The sequence below is a fragment of the Grampus griseus genome, assembly GCF_964374135.1.
Source record: "Grampus griseus genome assembly, chromosome: 17".
Lineage (NCBI taxonomy): Eukaryota > Metazoa > Chordata > Mammalia > Artiodactyla > Delphinidae > Grampus > Grampus griseus.
Window position 1 is genome coordinate 64,223,433 of NC_139011.1, and position 27,868 is coordinate 64,251,300.

The 27,868-nt window shown below is 43.1% G+C and overlaps 1 protein-coding gene across 1 annotated transcript; it reads right to left on the reverse strand.

The window, feature by feature from the left end:
- On the reverse strand, positions 1–27,855 carry RDH10 (retinol dehydrogenase 10; the record flags this gene model as incomplete). Its single annotated transcript, XM_082674789.1, has 6 exons — positions 1–2,321; positions 2,428–2,559; positions 4,149–4,294; positions 5,507–5,605; positions 25,696–25,931; positions 27,567–27,855. 6 exons carry the CDS (start codon positions 27,853–27,855, stop codon positions 2,198–2,200), a joined length of 1,026 nt encoding a protein of 341 aa, XP_082530915.1. The 3' UTR covers positions 1–2,197.
- Positions 27,856–27,868: the final 13 nt, after the last annotated feature.

Sequence of the window (27,868 nt, forward strand, 5' to 3'; positions counted from 1 at the left end):
TAGAGATGGACAACCTTATAAGGGCAGTAACAAACAAGAATAGAAATAGGTTTAAGTTATAACACATGAGAATAAAATTAAATGTAAAGACGACTTTCCTTAGTCTTAAGATTGTTAAGTGGGTTGTTAAGAGTAGAACGGATCTCTGTAGGATGGTTGGAGGGTGCTAGGGGTTTACTGATGGGCAGACCCAGAGAACCGCTGAAAATAAGTCTCCACCCCACATTGTTATGAGGTTACTTCAAAGTACAGTTGACCCTTGAACAACACAGGTTTGAAATGCACAGGTCCACGTGTACATGAATTTTTTCCAGTAGTGAATACTGCAGTACTACACAATCCAAGGTTGGTTGAATCAGCTGATGGGCAATTGCGGTTAAGGAGGAACCACGGATACGGAGGGCTGACTGTAAGTTACACATGGATTTCTGACTACACGGAAGTCGGGGCTCTAAGCCCCGTGTTGTTCAAGGGTCAACTGTTCTTAAAATTCAAAATGGAAAGTAAGAGGCGGCCAGTGCCTCAAGTGTTATAATGGCTTCAGGTTTAGCTGTCATTTATAAAAAGAAATTCAAACACAGAATGAAGCTGTTCGTTAAGACCAGTGTTGGGGACACTAGCAGCGAGCCAGCACTATCCTGTATGTGGGTACAGTGCAGATTTGAGCTGTGGTGCAGCCAGACAGCACACAGGTATTGGGATTCTTTCTATCCTCTCACTTTCACTATCAACAAGCTCCTGATAAAGTCTCTAATCTAAGAAGATGGTAACATTGGAAATTTGAGTGTAGGGCAACCAAAGCTATCAATGTCTGTTCCTGAACACTATCCCGTTCAAACATCTCTCTCTGAGGTGTGATATGGCATGGAGGAAAAAAAGAACACAATGTCCCTGCAACAATGCTGGTAACTAATAATCACACAGTCATTTGTAGGTAAGTTTTCTTTAAATTTAATCAGTCCTTTATAAAATTTCCCAATTAATTAGTAAAAGATGGCTTATTTTAATAGCCTAAAACATTGGTCACTATTTAAACAGGACATTCTAAAAAAAAAAAAGCAATCACACAATAGTTTATAGTAATTTACAAGTGGATGGTATACATTTAGATACAGAGGTAGAAGTTCACTTTTACAACGTTTCACTGATACACATTTACCAAATTCAAGGCACAAAATAGTTTGCTTTACAAAAAAATACTGTAAAAATGTCATTTGCTGTTCTACAATGTGAATAAAACTTTCAAAAGAATCTTTACACCCTTCCATGTGTACTCCACAGTATAAGATTTTTTCCCCCTTGCTAATCATAGTTGGCACAAAAATGGGGACGTTTTTAAATGCAGAAGTTCCCATTTTTAGAAACGGTTTCTTTGCAGAGCTGCTATGTATTCTAGATCAAAGTCCATCCAAAGAAATGAAACACAGCAACTTCCTGAGGAAAGGGCACTTTCTGTATGCAGCAAAATTCATAGGTAGAAAATGTATGATCTTTTTTTGGATCAATAGGTCTCCAGGGGAATAGATACTCAAGGAAAGATCTCAGAGACTCATTTTAAAATTCGACCAACACTGTAGTCGTTATGACTTTAACAAAGAGACCTGATCACCTTTACTGTAACAATCAGACATCATCATCTACTTCCAATTGATAGAGATTTCAAAATGCCATTTTCAAAGAGCTGTACATACAAACACAATGAGAGAGCCACACAGGCTTTGCAAAACTGAAACTTCGAAAACATGAGAAAGTATAGCACTATCAGTCCTTGAAGTTGCAAGGGTGTCGATTGGCTAGAGATTAATTACAAGAATTAATAAACTCTATGGGAATTAAGAAAAACCACACACATGAAACACACTGTCGTTATCATCTCGAGACTCCCTGCTCATTCAGAAAAAATAATGGTAGCCTGGAGACATCACACAGCGCTTGTCTAAAAGATAAAACTGGTTTTAGGGTTCTGCCGGAAAAGGACCCCACTGGCAACAGCTTAAGCTCATTTACGCTGATCACATTTTCCAAGCACTCTAGTCGGTTAATTTACACTTTATTTTTTTAAAAAGTTGATTTGAAAAAAAAAAAAAAAGTCAATGCGGATTTAGAATCCAGAGAGTATCAGTCATGCTGATGTGGGTCGGAATGAGATATCTTGATCGTCTTCTGGTAGAAGTGATATTCCATACAAAAAAGATCCTTAGATTCCGTTTTTTGCTTCGTTATTGTTTGTGGCTTGTTTTCTCTGAGCGATAAAGGGGTACATACACTTGTCCGCTCCTAGGAACCGATACATACACACAACTGCTTCGAAAGGGAGGATGCTGAAAAGGAAAAGTCACAGTGAGCCCCCGTGAGGCGTGGTGTGTTCCTTACGTTACGGGGCGGACTGGGGAAGACCTGCCGAGGAGGGAGCCCCCTCACACTTACCTCTTCATGAAAGTCACGATGTACATGAGGCGGGGGGTGCAGATCATGGGCTGGTCCGTGAGGATGGCCTTCATAGCCTGCTTCACGCAGTAATCGGGCTTCAGAGGGGGCAGGAAAGGCTCAATTTCTTTCCTGAGAGTTACAAATTCAAAAGACGAAATTAAGAATGAACACAAAATAGGGAAGACTGGAAATACACATCAAAACACGAAGGATGACGTTATCTGAGCAACAGAATTTGGAATTCGTTTTGTTTACTTCGTTGTGCTTTTTCTGTATTTTCTAAATTTTCCTACTATGCACACATTTTATTTGCATAGTCTGGAAAACAAGTTAAAAAAAAAGCAGAATTGGTCTGCTTTTCTGTAAAGTGAGAAAGTCGTGTTTTCAACATGCCTTGAAATGTATTTCAAATTACTTTTTTTTTTCTTTCAATTGAAAAAGGAGAGGGTGTCTGGCATAACAGACACTAAACCCAAACAAGATGCCAAACTTTTAAGTATTAAGTGTAGTTCAAATGATGGTGTGTAAACACCAACATAACCTTTCGGAGTGAAATATAAGTCAGCTGTGCGCTTTCCCGGGTGCCTGGAGAGGGAAAGCCGTGGCATTTTCTCCGGGGGTCTCTGAAATGAAGTGCACAGAGACACCCTACCTTCAGCTGAATTCATCCAGGCACCCACTGAAATAACTTAATACAATTTATTCTTTTGACTTTTCATCGTCCCCCCCCCTCGCGCCCCTCCGCAGCGCTGGACACCTGCTGTGATGCTAAACAGGATGCTAAACAGTCTAAGCTCCTCAGACCCCCAGCGTCCGGTCCATCCATCCGTAAGAGGCAAAAAGCAAAGCAACACACACCCCGCCCACACGCGGGAAAAGAGGCAGGGCTGAGTCCGTTCCTGGTCCAGACTTGGAGTCAGCCTGAGATGGAAATGACTCAAATCACCTCCACCTGCTCAGAGCGTGGCCAGGCTCAGGATGTGTCCATATCGGCCCTGACCCATGGGGAACTCGTTTGGTTCTCTCGCTTTGCCTGTCAGATTCGTCCAAGCAGAGATCTCACAGTCAGCATGTCTTTACAAGTGTCCTCTTGATGAGTCACGGCTTTGTTTACTCCGCTTAGCTCAAGTCAGATGTGACTTGACATGGCTATTCCCACACGCCTCCTCCCTCCAAAGTGTGGTGGTATTTCATTTCATGTTTAGAAAATCTTAACGTTTCTTCTCATTCTGTCAGAGTGAATCTAGCTACATACACTCTCTGCAAAAAGGAAGTTCCCAAACCTGGGGTGTCTCATTCAAGGGGCTTTTTGGAAGAAAGACCACCCTCTTCTATGGCAGTGACATTGTTTCGTATCCAAACCAAAGTCGCATTTATGTACTAACGTTAATATTAAAGAAAGAAAATCACTCCTAAAGAAGTAGCTTCTAAGGAAAATCCTGAGTATTTGCTCCTTGAAGGTGCAGAGAAGCCGTTTCCTACTGATGCTCATAGGCCACCTTCTGTGAGCTAATCCCAGTCCTTGCTTATCAATCGTACACGCCTCAACTTTACAGACCTTGACCAACGAAAGCTACAAGTGAGCTGCCAAACGACAGATACTGAAGTGCGAGGTGGGTTACGGCTGGAGATCTGACTGATTCCACATATTCTCCCAAGATGGAAAGAGGATTTGTTAGAACCGCTTCTTGTCAGTATTAAGGCGCGTCCTTACTGACCTGATCCGGCAGCCCCTGAACATGCCAGTGTCTACAAGGTAAGGGCAAACCAGCGTGGTTTTAATTCCATCCTTCTCCGCAGCCTTTAACTCATGGCTCAGGGATTCATGAAAACCCACGACTCCAAATTTACTGGCGCAGTAATCCTGAGGCAGAGGGGAAAGAGCAGAAATCCTCAGTACGTGTCCACATCCCTGACCCATCCCAAGCTGCCCTGGTCCCGTTACTCCGGTTACATGTTTGATATAAAAGGTTACAGGTGACTAAGCAAAGAAAAGGAGAGCATTTTAAAAGACAGATATCTGATGTGGTTTGGTGCAGAAATAATATTTTCAAAGTAACAGCAGAAACAGATGAACACTTTCTGCCACATCAACGAAGTATCAGGTTACTTTGGGGAAGTTACCACAAAGGACTCTATGAAAGCGAACGAGCTGGAGTTAAAAATGGAGAGAGGCTTGCTTTGAAGTGTCTGGAAAATTTACAAATGGTCTCTTGTTCAGTAAAGGAGACTGAAAAACCAGTTTGTTTAAATTAATGCTAGGAGAACAAAGGCGAGTTTAGCTGGGGTTATAAGCTGTTATGATCCCATTTTCTTTTTAGGGCCAAGTGAAAATGGAAATGATAACTCTACCTTGTAAAGTTAAACTAGAACTTAACCCAAGGACTCACGGTATAGGAAGAAAGTTCTTCTCCATTACCCAACTTTAAAATTAGGAATTGAAACGTAGAATGTAGAAGCTGTCTCTTCTGCATCCTTTTGCATATTTGCATGGGATGCTGTTTTCAGTTTTCCGCTACAGGCACCCGTGGGATGAACAGCACGCGGAGCAATATACGTACACACGCTTTGTAACTTGAATTTGGTGAAGAACAGGGTCTGATTAAGCCCAGTTCTACAGACTTAGGATGCAGACACCTGGCATCAGCCCTAAGCATCTCATCTGATGAGCTAACACAAGACAGCTCGCTTTTGGCAAGTGGACCAAAACAGAATGTCAACCTTTGGCCTCATTTATCTGTTCCCTGTGGCACTGCCACTGCCCTCCAGTTTCATCCTGACCCTGCACCTTCCCACTATTGTCAAGCACAACTGCTAATGAAAATGGGGCCATACTGAGGATGGGCCCACCCACTTCTGCTGCTGCTGCTGCTTTGTCAAACTAGTAGAAGTGACTTTATGGCAGAAGACGTAGAGCCACGTGGGTTGCTGGGGAGCATTCCACAGGCAGCACACAGGTAGCGTGCTTCCATGGCCTTTCAGGAACATGCGGGCAGCAGGTACCCTTCCTAGGACTTTGGTGTATTCTTCTCGAGATAAACCGACTGAAAGAAGGACATGCTTTATCATGACAAACCTCAACTCCAGCAGTACTGAACAATCCCAGGGAACTTGCAACGGTCACAATATGACCATGATTAATCTCCAGCATGGTAGGAAGAAAAGCCTTAGTGGTCTGAAAGAAAAGGAAGATTCAAGCTTTAGAACTGACGTTATGGGTTTCACCTAAAAAACAACAGCAACAAAAAACAAACAGAAACCCCACAAACCCAAGATCACGAAACAAAGTTTTACCCACACGTTACATTTCCCAATCTGTTTGAAAATATTTTACATTTATCAAAAAGAGAAGATCCTTTAGGCGTCTGGTTCACTTAGCACCGTATCATCGGCATGGCAGGCCTGTTATAAGCCGTGACCAACAAGACTGTAACACAAGAGCTTTCGGGGACAATGTCCAGAGATGAAAAGAAAGCCATTAGGAGAAGGCTCTTTATCACCTTTCAAGTGATAGTTATCTGCTAATCTAAACTACTCCCAGGTCAGAGATCTTTTCATGCTCTGACACTTCAGTGCAGCCTCTCATGGTCTGTGAGGGACCTCCCGCTTACCCACGAATAGAAGCCTCGTGTACTGTTTACCTCATGGCTGTGTCTACACAGCAACAGACCCATGAATGAAGAGATATTCCAGAAGCATCTTCCAGCATCCAAGCTGTATTATCCAAGTATGCTCACAGGAGGTAAAGTATTTTAGGTGTAAAAAAAGGAGGGTAAGGTACAGAATCATTTTAATGAAAAATGTGTCCTAACACTAACTCTGCTGTGACAATTTATAGCATTTGAATGACCACACTCCACTGTGGGGTATACTGGGGGGTGACTTCCCCACGGAGGCAGGTGACTGGCCACTCAGGGGGCAGAGCACGTGGCAGAAGCTCCAGGGCAGTGGACCCAAAAGGCGGCGTCGATTTCTCATTCACTGAACTTCTCTTTTCTCTCTAGCTTTCTTGCCTTCCAGATGCAAGGTTGTATTTTTTTTTTTTAATTACTTCAAATTGCTTAACATGATCCATTAACTACTCCACCAGGCTCCCAACAGTTTTATAACCTGCTTCTTAAAAGAAAGCAGCAAAGAGCAATCTGTCCACTGCTGAGTTATAGCCCACTGCCAACACAGCTTCCCATGATTTATGAAGTCAAAGAAACCCAAACACTGACCAGTGGACTTAAAGGAGAGTTGCATTCCCTTCTCAGAGGATTTCCCGGCTAACAGATCGCTGAATTTTTGCATACATAGCTTATCTGTTTTGATAGCTTCTGCATGTACAAGATCAAACAGTCATTCCATTAGTTTTGAAATTTTTCCATGTCCCAATCCATGATGCGTTCAGTTGCCAGATGAATCTTTGTGAAATACCCCAAGGTCTTCCCCAGTCTGACTCCTGATCATCACATAACCCCCGGTCCCCACTTATATCCATGTGTCTGGGCCTCCTCACTGCTGTTACCTGTGTCACGCTTATTCTCACCTGTAAGGTTTTACCCATGATCTCAACTCTGCTCTGACAATCTACCCCGATGCCCTGCTATATAATTCAAAGTGTAATATTCATCACATATTTACATGGCCTCTCATGCTTTTCAAAGTGCTTTATGTTAATTATGTCACCAGAGTCTCTCAATAATTCTCTATCACAGGTAGTTATGGTATTAAGCCTTTATCTAATATTATCCTATTCACCTTGACTTTGTCCATATTTCTTTAAGACATATAATCAGTATCATTCACTGTAACATATAATTATGTTCTGTGGTGCTTTGCTTTGTTTTGTCCTTTCAGTCTACAGCACCTGGAAACTTCAGGCTTTAGAGCTTATATATGGGGATAGAATTTCAATATAGTAACATCACAAGGAAGCTTATCTATTCCAATCTAAACTACAAAACACATCCTTAAGTAATCAGGCCTATAAGTCTTATTTTAGATATCTGATTATAATTAATTGTTCCTCAATTAGCTAAAAGGTATAAAATTTAGTCTTGACATTATCCAGAGACCACGTCTAAGTTTTAAAAGTTTGCTCTAGTCTTGAAAGACAGGGATAGATTTAGTATGAAGGTCTTATTTTTAAGTTAAGTAAGTAGAAGGACTCAAGAGTACATCCTAAGAAATTACACACAGTACAGAATACCAGTAGGAATTTTCTACTTGGTTACCTGACAAATCCGGATCGCTGACCGTGCTCGTTCCCAGCCTGTTTCCACACTAACTCTACCCGGTGGCCAGGCCTGACTAGAAACCCAGACACCCAGTGGGCGGGCTCTAATGACTTCTCCATGTTCGTGTTCCATGTTGGTGCCTGCAGGTGTTAAATGACTAATCCAGATCCCCAGCACATATGAAGGTAGGTGACAGAAGATTACCAAATTCCTCACTGTTTTGATTTTATTTTTTTAAGCCTTCATTGAATTTGTTACAATATTGCTTCTGTTTTATGTTTTGGTCTTTTGGCTGCAAGGCACGTGGGATCTTAGCTCCCGGACCAGGGATCAAACCCGCACCCCCTGCATTGGAAGGCAAAGTCTCAACCACAGGACCGCCAGGGAAGTCCCTCCTCACTGTTTTTAAGTTTAATTTCTTGCAAAGTTCTGAAGCGGATTCATGTCCCCTCCTGACCTGGCAGAATTAGCTTATTCATTCAACAAGTTATTTCCTGAACACCTACTACATGCAGGTCTTGTATTATGATCTGGCCAAGCGATGACAGGTAACATGGCAGCAGGTCTCATTCCCGTCTCTAAGCAGAATTTATCCTCACCAGCATGTAACTGTGTTACATCAGTACATCAAATACATAAGTTTTAGTTTATCCTTTGCAAAAGCAGGGTGCTATAGCTACATATGCTAAAAACTGTGATTTGGGGGGCTTCCCTGGTGGTGCAGTGGTTGAGAGTCCGCCTGCCGATGCCGGGGACACGGGTTCATGCCCCGGTCCGGGAGGATCCCACATGCTGCGGAGCGGCGGGGCCCGTGAGCCATGGCCGCTGAGCCTGCGCATCCGGAGCCTGTCGTCCACAACGGGAGAGGCCGCAACAGTGAGAGGCCCGCATACCGCAAAAAAAAAAAAGAAACAAAAAACAAACAAACAAAAAAACAAAAAAACCCTGTGATTTGGGCCTGCTTCCCTCCCTTCACCCCCCCACCAAAGTAGTTTGGAGGGACATTTAAGCTACTGGTTTTGCACTTAAAGGAAATAAGAAAAGAGAAACAGAAGAATCCAAATATAGCTATGTGGCTAAAGTCTTTTCCAACTGTGGGTTGTAAACATATTTTTTAGGGAAATAGGCTTCACTTTAAGCTGCTAGTAAAGTGTGGCACAGGTCTGTCTGTTTTAGTATGAAGCTTTCTTTTAAGAGGAAGGGGTTGATTTTTTTAAAAAAGGGCTGTGGCAGGTCAACACTTCTTATAAAATCTGTGCCTCCTGCCTCATCCGGGACCTTCTGTAGAAACAAAACCAGCGCGCCACTGTGCTTTCTACATGCCAAGACAAAGGTCTATGCTCTTTATTTAGAAAGGCTCACCACTTACACGTCTACTGCTACAGTTATTACAACTACTAGCAATGTCGGAAACACCAGACAAGGTGCTGGGGAAACTGGGAGGGGAGGAAAGCCATCCAAGGACCGGGAGGCCTTGGGACCCAGACTGGTTGTCTTCCAAAGCTGGTGGCCACCACTCAGCTCCTACTGGATGCCGGGTGAAGGCAAGCCTGGGGGAAGAGCGTTCATACCGGGGACACTCAGGTTTCCTTTTAAACCCGAGCTTGCAGGGCTCAGGCTGGAGCCTGATCCATGTGACCGAGCACTGAGGCTGTTAATCATTTCCTTTGCTGCCTGAGTGGAGGCGAGCAATTACCGCCCGGGCCTTCTTTCCACAACCAAAGCCCTGCCTTGTGTCTGGGGCACATTACCAAATGAACTTTGATCAACACGAAGTCTAGTCCTTACGTTATGAGAAAAAGTGCTGTAAATGGGTGGTGAGAAAGCATCGCGCTCTCGGGAACTTTCCCGAGTAACCCGACGAGTTTTCTTTTCTAATTACTCTTGCCCTCAACAGTCTGGTGGGTGACATCTGAGCGAGCACAGCACAGTCTGTCCTTGACACCGTTTGACAGCACAAAGAAATCTGGCACTCTGTGATGAATTATTAATGTGCACAAATATTGTAGCACGTATGAAATGGGGACCAGCAAGAGGTGAAGTGCTAGTTGCCATGACACCAGTCAGTTCAAGCTCAGGTTCGTGATCTTTGTCTGAGACTCGTTAGAAGAACGAGCAAAGCTGCGGCACACACCCAAATGGCTTGAGTGTAAATTCACGCACGTGCTGCCGACAGTGAATCCGAGAGGGGCAGCTCCGCCGGACACCGGGACCGTTGTGTTCTCTTACTGTAAGGACGAATTATCCAGATCGGGAGTTACCAGCTGGTAAAGGGATGGCTAAAGGAAGTACATTTGATCAGTCACCAGAGTTAGCTGGTCCCAACAGTGGGTGGCAAGGTTAGCTAGATGTTTAGTCTAAGTCAGAGAACCGCACTCGGAGCTCTGTCCTCTGATTCAAATGTCTGAGACACAGGGGAGGACATCTAGATCGTCACGAGGAAAATGTGGTTGACTCTTGACCTGGGGGCGGGGGAGTCTCAGAGTCAGCAACCAATTTGTATGTTCAGTGAGACAATTTAGAATTGGAAGGGACCCAGGGATTATTTTATCTGCAAAAGAGAAAACTCTTTCAGTAATGGATCCTGGCTAAAAAGTATGCTGATAGACCTTTGATTACCTGTGATTAATTTTATCACAAGACCATATCCAATACCATAAGCTGCCAGGCTGACAGGGTTGCTAAGTGACTAAAAAGAAAAAAAAGAAAGGAAGGAAGGAAGGGATGAAGGAAGAGGATATTCAGACAGACACTGACATTCCTATGAAACATGCTTCACAAGTTTAATATCTCCATAGCTCCTCGGGGTTCCTCTTCAAAGCACTGGGCACTTTGAAAGATAACTGTAAAGGTCATATTTATAATATAAACAAGAACTTCTTAAACAGAAGTGTGACTGGACACAGACATGACATGTCATATCTTGAGAAATCTTTGAATGTTAGGTTTACGCCAAATTAACTCCCAACAGTTCCAACCCTCCAGATCCTTCTTGGTGCTCTTAATGACAGACTGCAATGCAGAGCCCGCAGCTGCACTGTCAGGACAAATTAACCTAAAGTTAAACAAAAGAGAACGCGAAGAAATGTGGTATCCGGCAGAGGCCGACTTTTGAAATTGCAAGATTGACGACACTTTAAAGGTATAGGTAAAACACTCAGAATGTTTTCCATATTTGCAAGCTATTCAAGGATAACGGATACTAAGGGAAAAGCAAAGCTAATTCCTCACAGTTAGGAAAAGGCCTCAAACTCTATTTTTGTGCATTGGCATGACTGTCCTGTGGTCAATTCAAGAAAAGGTATCTTTTTAAAAGAATCATTTTGAAGTGTTTCTCTCAGTTGAATGTCCAAGAAACAGAAAACTTTCATTTCTAAAGGGGACCAAAAATCATATTACAATGGGAAAAGGCTTAACACCATGAGCACATGTACAGTACAGTTTTCTGATGTATTTATGTTTAAGGATTTTCAGAGTCTCCAAATAGCAGCAATATATATGATCTGGAAAAAATACGATCAAGGCTCCATTGAACAAAGAACGTTTAACTGGACATCCCTATGGTACCCCTCCAAATGGTTCAGCGACTCTCCTCGGTGTTTTGCTGTTTCCGCCTGCCGCTGTGAGAGTAACTTATCTTTGTCGGGATCACAGAGGAACATACTGCTTATTTACAAGGCTAAAATGACATCTGGTGGCACTCTTCTATGAAAATTCAGTCACTTCTCCTGGAAAACGATGATTCAAGAGTACAAACTATTGAAGGTGCTGAAAATACAGGGAACTGGGCTTAAAAGGCGATTTAATACGGTTAATCATTAGTGTGCTCAAAGATTAAAGAAAGGGTGACATACTCCCAAGCTAATCTGGGAAAGGAACCCATGGCTAAGTATTCTTTATCCAGTAGATTTACAGATATCTGCTTCATCAACGTACTGAGCACCAAACTCCAGAAACTTCACTTTGACCACAGAAAGTGTAACTTGACATTTTTCATTACAAAACTGTCTTCAACTAGGGAGTAAAACCCAAATCTGTATTTGTTAGCAATAAACTGACTTTAAATACTTTCGTTGCAGTTGACAGCACAAATTCTGAAATTCATGTAATTCGATGACAGCTTTTTTTTTTTTCTTTCCTATGTGGGTGTGTTTGTAGAGACAAGAAAGGTCTCCAGACAAATTGTGCAACAGAGCCCCAAGGTACTGAAACCTGGAACGACTCTCAGACTTAAAATGTTCATGAAAATCTCTACCTGCTGGACACAAAATGTTCTCTCTTTAGCTATAGAGAAGAATTTGTCATAAACGTCAAATTCATATCAATGTTACATCTACTGTCCTTTTTGTTATTATTTTGAGGCCACAGGGATTGGTTTAACATTTAGGGGCATCAGCAGTTAATACTTAACGCACATGCACGAGTACACGCCTACAGTTGCCCTGCAACCAAGGAGCTGATAAAAGAGCGAGGCTTTTCAAATGAACACCTAGATGATGACGCCATTAGTTATTCAGCAAAAATAAATGCTTCATTAACTTGCCTTCCCACTGTTAAAACATGGGATGAATCTACCCCAAGGCAGCAACTCAGATATCAACACTCCCTGACACTTCAGAGTTCCCTGTGCAGAAATACCAGGAAGGAGGGGACTTAAAACTCAATCTGTCTGGAAAGTACACTGGCCTTCAGGGTCCAGAAACCACATGGTCCTGACTGTCAATCACTTAACCTTCCTCGTTACTTGACCTCTCTTGGCTTAACTCATTTGTGAGACAAAAAGGAGATCTCCGAGGTTTCTCAGCTCAAAAATGTTACGACAGCTTATATCAAATAATTCGTTCTTTCTTACCACGTGTTCGATACACAAGTCGTAACACAGAGGTATTAGCTGCCTAAGACTTTCATAAATGACTCAATAAGGTATCAACTCCATTAGTGCAGTTGCCGGCATCTGGTGAGCAGTAAAAATATCTATTCATTCAACACTTATATGTTGTCATGGCTGTGCCTTTTCAAATAATGCAATGTGAATCCATGCCTCTTACATGTTAAAAAAAACTACAATCATCGTTTTTCTGTCTTTTACTTGAGTCCATGGAAGCTCGATGTTTTAAAAGGAACGATGAATGCTGCACACTGGTTCTGAAAGGCTGCTTTCCCTGACCCTCCCCCTGGCTGAGTCCTAGATGATCAAAGGAGTGTTCCCCAAGCCCCTGACCCGATTTAGTAACTCTTTACAGAATAGTGAAAATAGCCCACAAAATTGCAGCCAAATAGCCTGCTAAACAACAGGTTGTCATTAATCCCTCTGCTTTGCTCCGAACTCAAATCACATCGCCGAAACTGTAATGAAAACAGACCTTCCACAGGGCAGAGGCTTCGGTTCTGCTCGAGTGACTGGCAGCTACTTCCATGAGGCATAACCACGTGCATGTGAGCTCAGCCCCTGCTTAGGCCATCTGAAGTGGCAGGACCCAGCCCGCGCCCAACCCAAAGGCCACGGCCCAGCAAGGCCCCCGTGATCCCCTTCCGTCATCCTTCGTATTTCATCTGTGCAAAGGGTTCAAATTCTTCTCTGCTTTCCAGGGTGCTTACTGTGGAGGCTTTATAGAAAATTACATCTTTACCTAAACTCCAGATACATAAAATCAAGAGGTTACTCCCGAAAACTCACTTTATTCTTAGGCACGCACTGTAACAACTTAGAACTTACTCACTGTGTAAGGGGGTCTAATGAGATACCTGTATTGTGCTAGGCATTGTTAAACAAACAAAACAAACAAACACTTTGCAAAACTCTTAAAGACACTTAAGGATTGTAAAAAGCCACCTTTTCTAGAAATCAGTTCTCAAACGATGCTACACATTGGAATTATCCGGGGGAGGTGTTCCTTCTGAGGCCCAGGCATACCCGGGAGGGAATCTGGCCGGGGAAGGCGACACTCCCCAGGTGACTTGACTATGCAGCCACGTTCGAGAGCCAGTGTTCTAGAAGAGGGCATCTCAGCCTCAGCCCCATGGACATTTTGTGCTGGGTAATTTTCCATTGTGGGGACTGTCCTGTGCGTTGTACAGTGTTTAGCAGCATCCCCAGACTCTACCCACTAGATGCCAGTAATAACCCCACCAGTTCTGACAAGGGGAAATGTCTTCAGATGTGGCCAAATGCCCCTGAGGGGAAAAGAGCCCCATGAGAACCACTCTTTAGAAGGAACGTGAACATTAGCAAATCAAGTTCCATATAGTCCCGTGATGATTTTTTCTAAGCTCTAAGTCTCATATTGTAATGACATTTTCTAGCTTTGCAAGACATTCTAGGCTTAAAAAAATTTCACGTCTTAAATATGGGCTCAAAAGCCCATTGTAGTTTACATGCCAATACCTTCAAACCACCACTCTACCACTAAATTCAGAAATACCATTGAAGGGAGATAATGCTGACAGTCTGCAGGGGCTAGGAGCAGAGAAGCAGGGTGCACGAGAGGCAAGGTCTCTGCCCTCCTGCAACCTATTTCCAGACAGCTGTTTGGTCCTGGGCAGGAAGAACATATCTCTTCAGGGCATAGCCTTGACTCTGTACCATGATGTTTATGGCTTTGGAAACTCCATCCTGGGCACAGCAACCAAGGGGGATAGTGAGCAAGAGAGCACCTGGGCTCCCCCTTTAACAATGGCCTGGAACCCAAATAAAAAAACAAAAAACACCTAGACAAGGTGGACCCTAGAGTGCATGGTGTAGTATTTTCCTAGTCTACAAAATCCCTAAAGGGCTAATTAGCTCAGGGAATAAAATAAAATAAAAAGCAGAGAATATTGAGAAAGTGGGAAGGGAAATATGTGCTCAAGAGCCATTCCTCCTCACACTTTGATGTGCACAAGAATTACCTGGGATCTGAATCAAATGCAGACTCTGATCCAGTAGGTCTGGGAGAGGAGAGGGCCTGAGAGCTTGCTTTTCTAACATGCAGCCTGATGGGGTGATGCTGTTGCTGCCATTCTGGACCGCAGGCTGAGCCTAAGGTTGTAGCCTGAGCCAGGTCACGTCTACGCTAAACCTCAAGTGGCTTCAGATCAATTTCTCCTAGAAATTCAGCAAGTAAAGGCAGACTAACTTCTCTGCCCTCTATCCTACCTGTGTTCTCTGAACCACAGTATTTATTAGGGGTTGAGAGGCCCCATTCTCCACTTCCCACATCCTTTCCCCAGTAATGTTTATCAGACAAATGCCAGTTCAAATTGATGCCAAGATCCCTGGGAGCTTTGTATGGGCAACTATGGGAGTTTACAGACTGACTGTATGTATATTTGCCTTGGATCCATTTTTAGCACTAGCAAGCCCCTCTGCTGTGGTTTGAATGTTTGTGTCCCTCCAAAATTCATGTTGAAACCTAATGCCCAATGTGGTGTTGTTAGGTCAGGAGGCTGGAGCCCTCATGAGTGGGATAAGTGCCCTTATAAAAGAGACCCCAGAGAGATCCCTCACCCCCTTCCACCGTGTGAGGTTACAGCAAAGACGGCTGTCTACAAACCAGGGAGTTGGTCCTCACCAGACACCACATCTCCCGGAGCCTTGACCTTCGACTTTAAGCCTCCAGAACTGTGAGCAATAAATTCCTGTAGTTTATAAGCCACTCAGTCCATGGTAATCTGCTAGAGCTGCCCAAATGGACTAAGACACCCCTGACCCCATTAGAACAAGCTCTCAAAAAGAGACCTAGAAGATTTCAAAATCCTTCCCCCTTACTCACAGAGGCTTTGAGGGCTTAGCTTTCAAGACACGGAATTTAGACCCTTTTAGCCTCAGCATTTATTTACCTTTTAAATTTTCCACATTTACCTTTCTGAAGCTTTCACGCTTTGGTAAGCCTGTGAGAAAACCCTACCTAGGAAAAAGTTACCCCTTTAAAAGTCAGACACTTGGGCCACAAGTTTGGACACCATCAGCTGGCCAAAACTGCACAATTTTGAGAATCCATGATTAGCATTTCCAAAGCAAATCTCACACAGTTACCTGGAATTCTGCTCTCAAAAGAATATTATGTAACAGAATAAAGGTTTTATATTTTCCAGGAGATAAGCTTAAAACAAACAAAAGTCTAAACTAAAACCACACTGTTATTGCCATTTCAGTTCCAAGTATTTATAGAACTTTGTTCAGCCAGTCTTTGTAGAAGAGCCCTTTTTATTCATTACTTTTTATGTCTGTCCTGTCAATGTTGACATGCAAACTAGGAAGAGAAGGAAGCTGAGTGACCAAGGATACACCACACTCTTGTCAATGCAGTAACCATCTCAGACACAGACCATGGAAAATTACAGAAAAGGGAGAGAAGAACACATGAATTGGGCTTTGGTAATAAAATTCTAGTGTGGTATTGGGTCTTTAGAATTTTACATGTTTGTCTAATTTATGAAGCAAACTTTCAGGGGATATTAAGCTAGGGTTAATTAGTCATTGCTAAACTAACCATGCTAATAAAAAAAAAAAATCAACATTTGAAGGTGGATTCTTACATTATACCACAGGGCACAAGCATAAATGACTCCTAGGAGAATCTACCAGGAGCTTTGAACATGTAGCCCAGATAAGTATTTGTAGAGCTTCTAAACTAAGTCCTAGGCTGAGGGTCTGGGTCCTAGCTTCTTCCTTCCCCAGTGGTGACCTTAGGCAAGTCCCATAACCTCTCTCGGTTTGTTTCCTCATCCATAAAAATGGGGATATTGGCTCTACTTAATTCAGAGTTGCTATGAGGAGCAAATGAGAGAGAAGTGTTTATGAAAGGGCTTTGTAAAATTTAAGTGCTATGTAAAAGTAGAGTAAACGTACCCAAGGCTAATTAAGCATATATTTATAGGCAGGCTATTTGGGTGAGAAGTGCTATCTATTTTTGGTTATGTCGTTTCTTCAAGTTCCTGCAATTCCCGGTTCTTACTATGTACGGCTCGCAAGCCTCCCTGCCCTCCACGTAGTGTCAGACCACACTTCCGGCAAAAACCCAGGACCTGACCACTAGAAGCAGCCTCACAAACACAGGGCTAACAGCCGCTTCAGCTGCCTGCCCCCTTCCTCCGGAATCCTGGGAGATGCTGGGAAACAACCGACACTTTCCAGTAACACCACTTCTCGAATCCTTTTCTTTAGTTCTACTGGGGTCAGAAAATCAACGCTTAAAAAATACAAGTTACACTGCTTGACGGAGAAGAGTCCAGCAAATGTAAAAATACTAAAAGTTAGTACAGAACTATTTAAAAATACTTTATTACACCTGATGTTTCTCTTTCCCAAGAGATTGTAGAACTATCCCCATTTAAAAAAAAAAATCCTTGAGAAATCAGCAGGGGGCAGTATGTTAATTACAATTTGCAGGTGGGAAAAAAATTCAGGCTTTGAATTTTAAGTTGCACTTGTCCTCAAAATACCCATGTGCTTACATAAGTTACACCACAAATATTTTCCCAGTTACACTGATTTGGAAGTGTTATTTTGAGCCCCATTGTTTAGAATAACACTAAGAAGCTGAACCGTGTTAATATTCAGAAATTCCAGTACTAAGCCATTTGAAGGAAAGGCAAGAAATTCACATTTTTATGCAAGCAGCAAATGAGAAACACTGTGGTTTCCCCAAACCCCCAAAACGCCAATGTTCACGATGTTAACACCGTTGTCACCTTTCACACATCTTTGCGCGATCTTTGGAAGTTTCACAGACCAAGTCACGTTGTGTTTCCAAATGTGAATTCACTGTAAGTGGCTTGTCAGTTGGGCTCATTTGACAGCACTCAAGGTTGCAGCAGTAATTGCCCTTCCTTGTTAAATATTCTAGCAGCACTTGCTGCGGTGTTGAAAGTTTTATCATCATTATGAGAGGATATTCTTTTTTTTTCCCTGTGGTTCACTTAATTTTAGCTTCAGAGCATTTAGGAAAATGGTCCCTGACAGGTGTGAACTTGAGTTTTGAGGGAATTGACAAATAAAGTAAAAAAGAAAAAGAAACTCAAGAACGGGCCATGCTGGGTAAGAGCAAGTAAGAGATGTTGGCATCCTTCTGTTGGAAGGCACGCCTGCCAGTGCTGTGATGGTATAAGCCTGCGTAAACCCAGAGGTCCAGGTGATGGGAAGCGGTTGGCCATGTGTGTCAGGGTAAATGAGATTAGGTCCTAAGGCCGTACTCTGACAACCTCTACTCTAAACAATGGTGTCTGAACAGGGTTAGGTCAGCTGTATGCTTTATCTGTCTACCATATATTTTCAAAGAATGAAGTAAAGGACTCCATCCTCCAAGTTATTTTCTGGTTATGCTTACAAGGGGTCTCCGCCTAAAAGGAGTTTTTAGCTCAGTAAATAGAACTATAAGAAGGGGTTAGTTCTTTGAATAGCTAACTACGATAGTAACTTCTGAGATAAGAAATCAACTAATTAAACCAAGAGAGATTCACACATTTTAATCTGATTCCTAGAGTAACAGGCTCAAAACATTGGATTTAACCCATTCAGTTGAGGCAGGGAATAGGTCCCTGTTTCTTAAGGACTATCAGTTTGTCATACTCCAAAGATCAACGACAAAAGGCCCTTTATCTTGGGACAATTACTGGCTGTGTGCAGAAGGAAATAAGATACAAATCCACCCTGCCAGCACACCCCCTAGTGGAATTTCAGCATAGTACAACTTGGGGGTCCAAAACCATCCCGGGGATTTAGGACTTCACACAGGCTCGAGCGCACTTTTCCAAGTGCAGTGTCTGTAGCTGCGCCAAGGTCAGGAGCTTCCTTCCCTGAGCGCTCCAACACAAGCTAGAAACCGCACACGTCCCCTCTGCATCCAGCCACGCAGGCAGACAGTGGGGTTAGACAGAGGCAACTTGCCTACTTATCTTAATTGAAATAGGCTTTAATTTTAGTTTCTGAAAGAACTACAACAGAAATTTTAGATGAATCTGCTATTAATATTCCTCAACTCAAGAAAAAAACCTAAATAAAAAGGGGTTTCCTACTTTAAAAAAATCATTCCACCTTCCCAGTGAGGTTATTAAACTGCTTGGAAAGTGTTTTCTGATTGTCACATCTTAGGTATGTTCAAGTTACTCAAGTCAATTCACTAGAATTTGCCAAAGATCTTGAAAAATCTGAAAAATGGTTAGGGTAAAAACAAACGAAAAGAAAGAGAATAAGTTGAGAATGTGAGCAGTGAAGCATTTAACCGTAGGGTCTGTAGCCCTCCTGGGGCCGCAGTGACCCGATCACGCATCGGATCCAGTGGCTGAGGGCTCTACCGGGCATTCTCCACTCAGTCTTTCTGAAACAGCTGTCCCAGCAGTGTTAGCCTTAGCGCAGACTAACGGATGCTTCCACTTTGACGTGCCGTATAGATTAATTTCTACCTGGGCAGACACTGGATAAAGCCCTGGATGTAGAAATAATGAGGGAGAAAAGAATACCAAGTTTGCTTCCAGGAATCTAGATAAACAGCACATAATCAAACAAGAGAGGTCCATTCCCTGAACCAGGAACTTGACACTATTCTACAAGGACTGCCCCCTTAGTATATAAAGACACTATGAAGTCAACGTGAAAAGATTTTGAATGTATTCGCTTTTCTTTCTCAGGAGTAGTGATACATTTTGTCTGAACTATTCAACTTTTGTCTCCCCAGTAAGACAGGACCCAAATGGCAGAAGAGCTGAGTGTGCCGGGCCCCTTCAGGCCCAGCGTGGTGTCCAGCCTGCCTGGTGTTTACAGTCTGCCAGGGGGTGTAATAGGTGATGAGCTTGGAAGGCAGGTGGAAAGCAGCGCTGGAAGGCCTAAGCTGCCATGCTCACAAGCCTGGACTTCACGCTGTGGACAATATGGTCACACAGGGCTTGGGGTAGGTTCTAGTCAGCATCATCTTTAAGCAGGCATCTAACAAACTCAAGTCTGCTTAGATCACCCTGGGTTGGAGAGCAAAGACTGGAAACTGGAGAGAAGTTCAGAGATTCTTTGTAGAGGCCAGGCAAGAGGTGAAAGAAGCACGGAGGAGGAGGCGGGAACGGAAAGGAGGGGATCAAAGTACATGATAGCAACAGATCCGTCAGGATTTGGTGACCCATGAATGTGTGCGGGATGGAGAATTAAAGACACTGCTGATGTTTCCAAGCCTGGTACTGGCCACACCAGGGAGTTCAAGAAGGGGCGAAGAGGAATTCGTTCAGTTTTGAGGCTTGCTGGTTTTAGGGAATGCGTGGAAGAGCTGAGACAGTTGTATGAACTTGGGAACTCTTAGAAATCACAGTTGAAGCCACCGAAGTAAACAGATTACTCAACTAGAGGTGCACAATGAGAAGAGGTCTGCGCGTGCCGTACTAAACCACCATCGTATCTCGGAGGTAGGGAGGCTAAGAGGATTGGGAAGACAGGAAGAGAAGCAGGAGAAAGGGGGCTTATCATGGAAGCTAGAGCACCAGCGTTTCAAAGAGATGGTCAACAGGCTCACGTTCTGTAGAAAGGTCACGTCACACATTGGATGTGGCCATTAAGCAAGCCCCTGCTATTTTTTCATATGACACTGGTTACTTAGCAATATTTTCTAAACAACTCAGATAACCAGACACAGATTACAACATTTATCAAAGGTGTGGGGAAGATTTTTATAGGATGGTTCCCTGCTCACACCAGTTATGTAAAGTGACAGTTTATCATGTCATAGATGTTTATTTCTAGTAGCCCTAGATTTGGGTCCAGCATGTAATATATCAAATATAGAAACTTAAAGCTCAGTGAGCATGTGATCTTATTTTACGTTAGGAAAGAAGGCTGTGAAATGACCCTGATAGGTACAGAGCTCCAAGTATCCACGCAGTTGCTATCTAAAGAGATGTTTTACTCGGTTTTTAACTGTGACCGTGAGAATTAATAAGATAAAGTATGCTGACCCTATGTCAATTTACAGTTTGGTTCAAGACACAAAAAGTTTATTTCTGAAGCTCAAACATTTGATTTTTATGCATGTGAATTCATTTAATAACAAAAGCCAGCTCTAGTACAGACTTGAAAATACACCATGAATTTCAAGTTTTTAGTAGGGAAAACAATACTCCATAGAATTCTTAATATTATGCTTCGGAGTAGGAAGTATCAGTCAAATAATTTTATAAGAATAGAAATGTTTTTTTTTTTAAATTCTAAATCTAAGAAGCCTTGACCACAACTAGATTTCTCTAACCAGAGATCAGAGGAATATAGTATTTGAGATTAAAAACCAGTAAATCACGTAAGAACTTAAGCATTAATGATTAGGGACCATTCATGAGATATTAGGTACAACCACAGCACTAATGTCTTTAAGTGCTACATTACTCAGATCTAGCTGGTGGGCTTTTACTTTTCCTGGATGGATTTTAACTAAATAGACTTTAGACACTTGGATATAGATAAATGCCTAATTCAGTAATTAGTATTTTAAAACTGTGAAACCTTTTAAGTTAAGTGGTCTATTAATTAACTACCAATTATCTTGTCTGACTATCATATCAATAGAAGTAAATTACCGACTAGCGATTTGACAGATTTAGTCCTTTACCATGCAAAACTTCTTCAGAACATAAAAGGCCTGGAGTTAAATGCTTTTGCTTCCCCCTTTTGGTTAATCGGGGATCAATTTGCTGCTCTTGTATAAATGCCAAGTGCAGCTCTTTGGTCAAAAAGGATCTACAGATAAACTTTGTCTTTTAGAAATGGCAAGCAATGATTTTTTTTTTTTAAGATTCCTCTTAAAAAATAACAAATGAAGCAATACTTAATGTTTTGGGCGAAACATGTTTGCAGTTGCTATATAGAGGCCAACTCTCCATATTTCAAAGGACACTAGAGAGGCATTTTCAAGCTTTTGCATCTCACCCAGGTACAGAGAGAACCTGAGTGGACTGTTTCTCTGGCTTATGCCAACATTCAAGTGCACTGTACTGTACACATTCTCACGTTCTTGTCCTAACTGCGAATGTTGCACAACAGATTATGCTGATTAGAACCTACCTCAAATCTATCACTTCTTGACTGGTGACCAAGGGAAGGTTCCTAGGAGAGCTGCTGGTGATAGAACACTGGATGGTAAAGTATCACAGCAGACTGGGGGGCTGTGCAGAATAATGCCAAGTACTGCAAAAGCTTCTAACGTGTATGCAAATAGGTTCGAGGTTAAGAAGCAAGGAAAGAACTGCAGCAGGAATCCTCTCCTTGAGGCTCGGCCACTGGCAAATATGAATGACTGCCATATAGTCAAATTGAGCTGATTCAGAGTGCCTTCTCAAAGTCGCTAGCCTCGCACCAATGAGCAGAGTCAATATACTACAGTAAAAAGCAAGCTTACAGGTAGGGCAGGGAGAATGGAAAAGTTGTGGAGGGAAACAAAAGGAGACAGACACAATAACGAATGTGAGACAGCCTCACTTTGAGATCCCGTCAATCTTATGCAGCTTGAATTAGTCCAACATAAGGCTTACCCTTTGAAACTTCAGAAGCCAGACCCATGTGAGCATTCTCTGAATAGGTTACCTTCTAAATATTTAAGCGGAAGCTTAGCCTATACTATCAAACATTTACTGAGTGACTAGGAGTAGAGTTTTGTTCCTGGCAGGGGAAAACAAACAGACGGCCATAACAAACTGCCTACAGCCAGCTTGCCATCTACTTGGGGATCTCAGGGCACAACGAATCAGAAGTTACACCAAAGAGCATATACTATGCGCAGAGGATGGGGGAGACAACAAACACTGCGAGAGATCAAGGGAAAGAAGAGGCAAGTCATTGAACGGCAGCTTCGCCAGAAAACAACGGGTTGCACAAGATGGTCTCTAAGGATCCCTGCGGCTCTGATAAGCAAAAATGCCAGAAAAGGGCTGGAGTGGGGATGGAGGTTACATGAAGAACTTGAGCCAGGCCTCAAAAGATATGCGGAGCGGAGAAGTGGGCCTTCCAGGCTGGGGGAGTGGCACGAGGCATGGTTCAAAGGAGGAGCCCGCATAGCTCTTCAGTGAACGTCCGCATGGTTTCTAGTTCGCTGCCTATGACTTTACCTCTGGGTCAGGATCAACACGCTCTTTATTATGTTATGAACACAGACACCAACTGCTACTTAAAAGGCTGGTTAAAGATGATCTGCTCAAATGATGAACAAGTCTTTGCTCAGCTGATCCACTCTTTAAAATGTATGGGGCAACTTCTTTTCCCCACCCAGATGCAGCAAAAAGACATGCTGGTTATTTTTTCTGGAAGGGAAAAAGCACATGCCAATACATCTGAGAACAGTTACCGTGAACATTTTCACCTAAGGGGACTACTGGAAGGGAAACTGAATTCAGGTGGTAACTTGTACCACTTAAACCTCGCCCCTCAAAACACACAAAATAAATCACTATAAAATTATAGTAAGTCTTCTTTTAAATTTTGGTTGCTAGAGCTCTTCTTAAAAGGTCTGTAAGTCTTGGCAAGAAGCCAGAAATTCCAACTCTAAAATGAATTTTTTGACTCAATTTAGAAAATAAATTCTTAAGTTTAGATGCTTAGGGGAAAAACAGCTGGAGAATTCAGGAGCCTCCCAGATTTTAATATGAAGTGACGTCATTACTGTCAAAGCTTCCAAGAACTCTCTAAATTGATGTTAAGAGACGTTAAGCAACATCTCTAAGCAAAGTAAGGACTCTGAGAAGGTGGTATGTTCCTCCTTGGTATAGAGATTCAGGTCCACAGTAGTTTATTTCGTTGGAAATTTGATTTAATTTTCTACTTAGAAGTATATCAACTGATGTGCATTTTCAAAGCGAAAGCAATGGATTTTCTATGCTTAATACACTCTAATTAGCTCTCTTTTTATAGGATGTCTAGCAAAAAGAAGCTTCTTTTCTCTTACAAGTACCTAACTGCTTGTAAGAGCAATTGTATGGAGTTTCTTTAAAAATCTCGTTATGTTTGGGACTTCCCTGGTGGCACAGTGGTTAAGAATCCACCTGCCAATGCAGGGGACACAGGTTTGATCCCAGGTCCAGGAAGATCCCACATGCTCAGGAGCAACTAGGCCCGTGTGCCACAACTACTGAGCTTGCACTCTAGAGCCCACGAGCCACAACTACTGAGCCCACGTGCCACAACTACTGAAGCCCACGCACCTAGAGCCCGCGCTCCGCAACAAGAGAACCACGATAAGAAGCCCACGCACCGCAACAAAGAGAGTAGCCCGCCACTCGCCGCAACTAGAGAAAGCCCGCTCGCAGCAACGAAGACCTAATGCAGCCAAAAATAAATTAAAAGAAAAAAATCTTGTTATGTTTGAAATTGTACAATTCAGCAAAATATTCATGCAGAGAAGGTAGGCAAGATGGTTAAACTTCAGAGTATTTTGTGTAGGTAAAAGTTCATATTTTGGAAACCATACATCATCTCAGTCAAAGGTTATTGGAAAAAAACAATCCTGGTGTTGGTGGTTCATAACTAGCTGACCGACGGCTGGATATCTGTTTAAGGATGACAACGTGACTGAAATCAGCTGGTGTTTCTCTGGCAGCCTCATCCTTACCAGGCTTTAAATATGAAAACTACAGTCTACTTGCAATTTATGTGCATCTTTTATTTCAAGTGGTGGCTGTTTGTTTTACTCAGAATTATAAACACACAAGATTCTTGATACACTGTATTGCCAAGTTTATTCTGTTGTGCTGGCTTTTACTCACCTGATCCACTCCTTTGTCACTTGCCGCCTGTTCCTGTGGACCCCACGGCAGCAAGGACTTATATTCAGTTCCCCACCCCCGGTGCACACACACACAAGCACACTCAAAGCCCTCCAAACTGTATTTGGTAACCTCCTATGCGTTTAAAACATAGATATGAGTTAGCTCATGTCATTTAAATGTTCATTTCTAGAGCTCTGGAAATGAATTAAATAAAGCTCACGTTTAAAAATACAACATTAAAATAAGCTTCTTCCAGGGGCAGAGAAATGGTTTAATGTTCAAGGAGCAACATTTGAATAAGTACTTCTATAGCTAGATTAAGTTTTTAAAACAGTTGCTAAAAAATTAATGAGGTTTAATGTGACCTATTTAGGAGAAACAGTTCTTTGTTGCGTTCTGTTAGAAGGCTAAGCCGCCTATGGGAGAGAAAAAAAAAGAAAAACAACAAACCTATTTCCTTACCCTTTCTTTATTGGATCCTACCTGCCTACAAAAGAAAAGGAGAAATACTATGGGGGAAGAAAAGCAGAAAGTGGGTCAAGAGTGTACAGTTATAGGGGAGAACTTCACACCTACCATTACTGAAGATAAATTTAGTTGCAAAACTGGGGTTAGTTTTGCCCCCAGAGCAGAAGGCCCTCCCCTCTCATCTATTTAGATGATGTAATAGCTCTGATGATTAAAAGCCGACATGGTGCATGTCCCCGGTTTGCCAGGTCTCACAACACCCCTGCCCTCTACATAGGGACTCTGTGGTCCTATCAGGGTGACTTCTGTTCTCCAAAGAGACGCATCCTCTAAGCTGAGAAAGTGCTGAGATATACCCCAACAGGACAATGTCACAGACCCTGGGGACAGTCAATGGATGGTAAAGGAACTGCCAGGGTGGCCTGACCACTCCCATGGGACCACAAATGCTGATCTCAGAATCCCTGGCACTTTCTAAAATGTGGCTGAGCAGTAATTTGGAAGCCTAAACTCTGACTTTAGGAATTCATAAGAACAACCAAAGTTTTACAAACTCAACAGAAAGTAAAATAAACAAACCCAGGGTTTTATGCTCCCTCTTGTTATTTTTATGGCAATCTTCCAAACTAGTTCAAAATGTTCAGTCCTCTACTCTCTCCAGAAATACTGAATTGGAGGGGAAAAAAAAAAGAAAACAACGATTTAATAGTAACCGGCATACGTTGTAATTCACCGGGGGAGGAGTGAAGTGGAAGTAAGCTTTGTGGTGAAAGAGTGCAGGTGGCTTTCAGGCTGGTCCCGAAGTCTCACTCCCTCCCAGCCTTCCTGCTGAGTAGGGCCCAGTAATAAAAACAAGCATGTTTATATTTACCCAGAAGTGTGCGTGGCAATTGACCATCATGGTTCTCTCAATGAGCTCATCAGGACATTCCAGAAGGTGATGCCCAGAGACCACGCCAGCATTATTGACCAGGACTGAGACCTCGCCAACCTCCTTGCGGACCCTCTCCGCTGTCAGGTAGACATTCTCTCTCTTTCCCACATCACAGGTGTAGGTAAAAACCTGCAGGTTACAGTGGGGCAGAATTTCTTCCTCACCATTCCCAGCTGTCCTCAGAAGTCCAGATGAAGAAAAAAAAATGGAACAGAGAAGGGATTGGGGGGGGGTGCAAAACATGAGTCACGTGGCCATCAGCAGGACAAAGATCACACAAAACAAAAATCACTACAGTGAGCTTCAAATTTCTAACACCGTAAGCCTTGCCAATGACGGAGCTTACAGCTGCCTTCCTCCCCCAAAAGTCTTTGGGAATTACAGCAATTTACTGGATAACTCTGCTTAGGGGAAAATCATGTAATTGTGACAAGCCCAATACAAGTCAGACCTCATGGGATCGGCTTCCCGGAGCTAAAGACACCTGGAATGAACTGATCTCAGCCCAGAGAGTAACACCCCCTCCTCCCAAACACATGCACTACACACTCCTCTTTTTGGGGGAACAGTGGCCAGAAACAGCTCTTACTCTTTAGTATGTGCACCCTCAAAATGGAAACTCATCTCAAGGTTCACAAATCAAAATTGTAATTAATGATCTGAATTCATCCAAAGCCAAGAAATCAACCAAGTTTCTGATAAAAAAGTGGGACTCACACTGGTTTGGTCTAACTGGAGTAGCTGAACTCCCCAAAGAAGCATTCTTATATAAACCAAGTTTACAGGTAAATATGCAATTTTACCATATAAGAACTCAATTTAAAAACCAAAAAAACCTTCCCTGGAAAACGACTGTTCCCTTTTAGGTTTAGGCAGGGAGCACAAAAATCTCTATTTGCTACCCTCTTACCAATGGTGAAAACATACTAGTTTTCTGACCTAAAAGGCAAGTGCCAATAATTTTGGTGACAAATGATCAACATGGGGGAGGAGTGGTGCCCAAGTTAATCTTCCAGATATAGTTCAATGTTTTCCCTGGAAACGAAAAAATTGTCAAAAATGCAAGAGCCATTACCAAATCTCCCAGACCCAAACTTATGGTCAATTATGGTCTCCGCTTTGGCTTTAAAAAAAAAAAACTCAGATTCAGGTTAGTTAATAAATATCCAGAAATGCAGATTTCCTAAGGTTATCAAAAACATGGAATGAATTTTACAATAGGGCTTGAATCCTTCAAGCGTTTTCCCTTAAGAGAGGAGGTTACCTTTCAATCAGGCTGAGTATGTAACTAAAGTACTGACTTGTCTCTGGTGAAACAATGTTAATTATTTTCCCGTGGCTAAAGTTATAGTGAAATCATCAATGCCGCCCTAGTCTCAGCGGTTCAGACCACAGTAACATATACACATGCATCAGTAGAGTCTGAGAACAACTTCCCAAAGACACTAGTTTCCCGTTCGCAAACGAGACTGAGACATTTCTTTAGGATTCAAACCGGTGGTAACAAGTTCCCTCGCCTTCCTTAGCCTCCGAGGGCTTGGGAAACCCCACAGTCGTGCTCCAAGGGACAGGACCTCCGTTAAGACAAGGCTTTGGCGCACTTTCTCCCTCCTAATACAGAGGTGATCGTGTTCCTTTATTAGGGGACAAATTCTACTCGCAGAGGACCGGGCTGGGGTGGGGGTGGAGGGTTCTCTTCCTCGAGAGCAGGGTTGACCGTGACAGTGGGGTTTCGGGGCCCTCCAGGGTAGGGCGCGGGGGTGGGAAGAGGCTTGACCCAACAATGCTCGGGTGCAGGTCCCAGTTACCTTGCAGCGCCGCGGCGTCCGCCGCCTCCAGGTCGCGGTAGATGTGGCGCACCATGCCCGCCGTCTCCTCGTTGCTCTGAGTGTTGATGTCCCAGAGCACCAGCAGGGCCCGGCGCCGGGCGAACTCGAGCGCGAAGAGGCGGCCCAGGCCGCTGCCGGCGCCCGTAATGAGGCACACCTGGCCAGCCACGCTCTTTTCCTTGGGCCGCACCAGCCAGCGCGCCGCGGCCAGCACGAACGCCCAGAGCACTTTAAAAGTGACCACGAAGAACTCCACCACGATGTTCATCGCGACGTCCGGG